The 4846-nt window shown below is 34.8% G+C and overlaps 1 protein-coding gene across 1 annotated transcript; it reads left to right on the top strand.

Moving 5' to 3' along the window:
• Positions 1–2478: 2478 nt before the first annotated feature.
• LOC110116285 (probable calcium-binding protein CML41) lies at positions 2479–3085 on the top strand. Its single transcript, XM_020849806.2, has one exon. The coding sequence runs from the start codon at positions 2479–2481 to the stop codon at positions 3022–3024; it is 546 nt and encodes a 181-aa protein (XP_020705465.1). The 3' UTR covers positions 3025–3085.
• The last annotated feature ends 1761 nt before the right edge of the window (positions 3086–4846 follow it).

Raw genomic sequence — 4846 nt, 5'->3', positions numbered from 1 at the left:
CCCGCGGGCCTGCGAGCACCCACCTGCTCTCGCTCGCCCGTGCTCGCCCGTGCGCCCGCTCATGCACCTGCCCTCTCGCGTCCATGCCCGCGTCCGAGTCGGGTCAACCTGTGTTGGGTCAGGTCTGGGTTTGGATTTCCGACGCGTTTACCTACCCGGGTCGAGTTAGGGTCGACCCATTTGAACTAGGTTGGACCCGAACCCGACCCGTGACCCGAAATTGACACCCCTAGTTTGAGGACTGCAAACAGGTGACGTTGGTTCGAGGAGCACAGTCTTGTGTCACTGTTCGATGGATCGTAGTTGGGAGACATAGGCCAAAGGAATTTAGTCATACAATAATGGTTGTAAGAAATGTGGTTAGGTGGTGGTGATCGAATGACCTTAGTCGAGTAATGATGGTTGGAAGATCGTAGTCGAGTGATAATGGACTGATGTTGTGACACCTCCAGAATCATTATACAGTTCAACATGTTATAACTCGATCTAAGAAAAGCAATCCATTGAATTTCTGCTTTGAACCATTTTGTATGTGTTTGGAAGTATTTAATATGTATATGAAAGTATGCAAGTGTTCTGAAATGGGTCCCGATGGTTTATTTGCATGTTTTGGAAATCTAAAATCTTTCCCCTGGGGTGCCGCAATGTTTGGGAGGAGGCGTTGAGCTCTTTGGAATTTTGGAAATTAAGAGAGAGAGAGAGAGAGAGAGAGAGAGAGAGAGAGAGAGAGAGAGAGTTGGGCGTCATTTTCAACTAATATACCAATCTTACAAGTTATTCAAATCGAGATTATTTTGCCTATCTCAGTTTTTAAATATTACAAAAAAATTAATTTGTTTATTTAATTTATAATTCTGCTAGTAAAAATAGGAATAACTTGTTATCTATAAATTTTTAAATGTGTAACTTTCTATATGTAAACATATGAGTATATGACAATTTTGAATATTAATTTAGGTTTTTCTAGAAATTTTACAAGAGGTATTTTGGGAATTTCTCAATTTTAATTGATTAATACATAATTTTGACTCTGAAAAATAATGATGTAGTGTAACTAAAGTCTTTAAATAATATTCTATGCAATCACAAGCAATTTTGTTACAATCACTGCCTACCATTAAGGTATTTTGATAATTTTTTAAATGATTTTATTTACATTCATGATTATGCAATGCAATTAATTATGTGCTTATCTAATTGAGATATGTGATATGATTTTTAGGAGGTTTGGACTAGATAGAGGAAGTCCTATTTGGTGCTATATGCATATCTTGATGCCAATGGCACATTTTGTTACTATATGTACACGATATTATATTGTTAGAGATTGAGAGTCATAAGGTTCAGAATTATCTGAATTCTTTCTGTTGGAAGCCATGAGGGTTATAATTATATGAATTCTATCTATTATAAGTCATAAGGGCCAGAATTCTTTGAATTCTGTCTAATGAGAATCATAAAGGCCCTGATGGAGAGATTTATTACTTTTTGCTATGATATATGGATTAGTTGTTATTCATTTATCCAATATTGTTATTTGAATTCCTAGTAACTACGATTACTATTCTGCTCAACACAGTGATTTATTATATTACTTTTAACACTCAATTAATGCCTAATAACGAATTCATTTATTTATTTAGATTGATAAAAGTGGCATGCTGAGCTATATTGGTTCACAGTTGTTATACCTTCTGCTTTCAGGGCCTGAGAAAGGAAAAGAACATATTAGTAGGAGTCACAGGATTTGATTTGAGTTTGTAAAGGTACTTTTTTGAAAATTTTGTACAATAATAGATAATCATTTGATCGGCTCTGTTCCATATTCAGATATGTAGCAATGAACTATAATATAATTATTGTATATACTTTTAATAATAAACGTAAGAAATTTTATAGATCAATTTATTTTTGTACTCCTAAATTATTAGCAGTTATGTGGGTTGTTTTTTTGTTTTAAAGTTAAAATTGGATGAAAAATCTAAATAGTTTTATAAACTCAAATTTTGGAGTAAACCTACTACAAAACAACATGATAGGATCTGACTAGTCTGTGGGTCTTATTAGGTTAAACAGTGGCAGTCCCTTTTTGATATCAAAGCAGTGGTTTTGGAAACTTATTGTAAACATAGCTATAGGATTTTGTGACAGACCCTTTGTGATATCAAAATAGTACAGGGCAGAGTTTACTGTTTTAGCCAGAAATGCTTCGAAGTCGATTAGCACTTCCGAGAAGAAGTGCGATAGTTTTCTGAGAGTGCTTCGAGACAATTATGAAATGTGTGATTCCCTTATAAAATTGTTAAATTTATAGTGTGTGTGTGTTTATATATATTTAAATATATATATATATATATATAATTATTATTGTTTATAAAATTTATGTAAACATTATAGAAATTCTTCTTATTTAAAGCATTATTTCACACGTATTAATTACATATTTCTCTCTCTTCTCCGCTTCCTACATTCACAAGGATGTCTTCCCTTTACGCCAAACTGTCTCCCAATAGCCGGAAAATATTCAAAGTCACCCTCCCCACCTTCCTCCGCCACTCTCTCTACTCCCCCAAACCATCCCCCGGCCGAATCAATACCAAAATCAAACATCTCCGCGAAATCTTCCACCACTTCGACGCCAACCGCGACGGCAAAATCTCAGCCGACGAGCTGCGATCCATCTTCTCGTCCGACGGCAGAGCCGAAGCGTTCACGAAGGAGACCGTGGCCGCAATCTTACCGGGGCTTGATATCGACGGCGACGGGCTCATCGGGTTCGATGACTTCGTGGCAATGATGACGGCGGAGGAAGAGACCGAGGAGGAGCTCCGGCGAGTTTTTGAGGAATTTGAAGGGGAGAAAGGGTCGGGGAGGATATCGCCGGCGGGTTTGCAGAGGGTTTTACGTCGGCGGCTTGGCGAGGATCGGACGGTGAAGGATTGTGAGGCGATGATAAGGCCGTTTGATCTGGATGGAGATGGTGTATTGGATTTTGGTGAGTTTAAGATGATGATGACGAGTTAAGGTGTTGGGTGAATTTTTCTTTTTGTATTTAACAAAATTTTAAGCTATTCCGCATGAAAATTTCTTATTCCACTTATTCGATATATTTTTTAAATATATTTATATGTTTTGTATTTATCTCTCTCTCTCTATCCGGTCGGCACTAAAATCCCGCCAAAAAATTCGGTATTTGCTCGGTATTGCTAGGTATTATTTGGTAATAATGAGGAATACCACTCTGTGAAGATCAATGCCGAGTTATACTGAGCTATACCGAGCAATACCAAGTTATACAAAAAAATATCGAGTTTTTTCTAGGAAAAACTCTAGAAAAAACTCGGTATTTTTTTGTATAACTCGGTATTGCTCGGTATAGCTCGGTATAACTCAGTATTGCTTGGTATAGCTCGGTAACACTCGGTATTGGGTCTTCACATGATGGTATTCCTCGTTATTTTTTGGTATTGCTCGGTATTTCTTGTTTTTTGGTGCGATTCCGGTCGGAGGACCTAATAATTGTTCCTCACACACACACAGATATATATATATATATATATATATGATAGGGCTTCAAGCAGTGGCGGAGCCAGAAATTTTATTAAGGGGGGGCACTGTTTGAGACAATTTTCTTACTGGTTTTTTAAAGCATATAGGCACCCTTAGCTCTTAGAAATAATTATCTACAGTTGTTGTGACTTCAAAATTTTATTCCATGAATATTATCAACAAATTTATTTTAAAATATATATAGGCACATCAAATTTATTTTTGCTTCTTTATGTTTTGAATATATCTAACGATTTAGGCTTCGTTGGGACAGCTTTTTTACTATTTTTAAAGAAATTTTTTAGCTAAAATTTTTTTCAAATAAAAATTTTGTACTAAAAAATAGTTTTAAAAAATAGCAAATTGTCCCAAATAGGACCTTAAACTATATTATTAATTTGTGCTTGATTAGATAGATTTAAGGAAAAGTAATTTAATTTAATTTTCTCTTTATATCTCTTTTTTGGGAATTTAAACAATTTAACCTAATAACTCTCTCTCTCTCTCTACCTTATAGCACACAACTTTAACACATACACCAATATAAAGCTAAGTACCAAAAAAAATTAAGTACCAGTACAATGATAAAAAAAGTTAGAATGAAATTGGCAACAAGCTTTTCCTTCCTCGTTTTCTGCAATTTCCTTTCCTCTCATACCTGCTACACTGTTAATTATTTTTTTGGGGGAATTACACTGTTAATTATAGATAAAACTAATTTTTTTAGGGGGGGGCACGTGCCCCCCCTTGCCCCCCCCCTCCCCCCCCCCCTTAAACCCCCCCCCTCCCTCCGCCCTTGGCTGCAAGCGAATTAAACGTTTGACGAGCAACTCATTGCTCGGTTAGATTAAAACTCATTTGTGATCTTTTAACTAACTAAAAAAACAAACTTGAACAACATTTTTAATATTCGATCATTAAATAAACAAGCTTGAACACTAATGTGGTGGGTTCATTTATGTCCACAAACATGAGCATGCTCGACATTAAGCTCGATTCGTGTTTGATTCAAAACTAATGAATAAGCTCGATAAAAATTTGATTAATATTTAATTATAAAATTGATAAATATATATAATGCAAATATTTTAATTTATTATAGCATAATGATATAATTATTTTAATTAGTAAATTTTAAAGAAATTAAATATTATAATATATATTATAGTTTTAATTTTCTTATAATTGCTAATTTATTATATTAGATCTTGCTCATTTGATAGCTCAAGAATACTTGTTAGATTTGTTCATGAACATGCTTGTTTGATAGTTTAAAAAAATTCACTAAATATGTTCA

The sequence above is a fragment of the Dendrobium catenatum genome, unplaced genomic scaffold (assembly GCF_001605985.2).
Source record: "Dendrobium catenatum unplaced genomic scaffold, ASM160598v2 fragScaff_scaffold_601, whole genome shotgun sequence".
NCBI lineage: Eukaryota > Viridiplantae > Streptophyta > Magnoliopsida > Asparagales > Orchidaceae > Dendrobium > Dendrobium catenatum.
The sequence above is the reverse complement of the archived record's forward strand: the minus strand, read 5'-3'. Positions and strand labels throughout refer to the sequence as shown.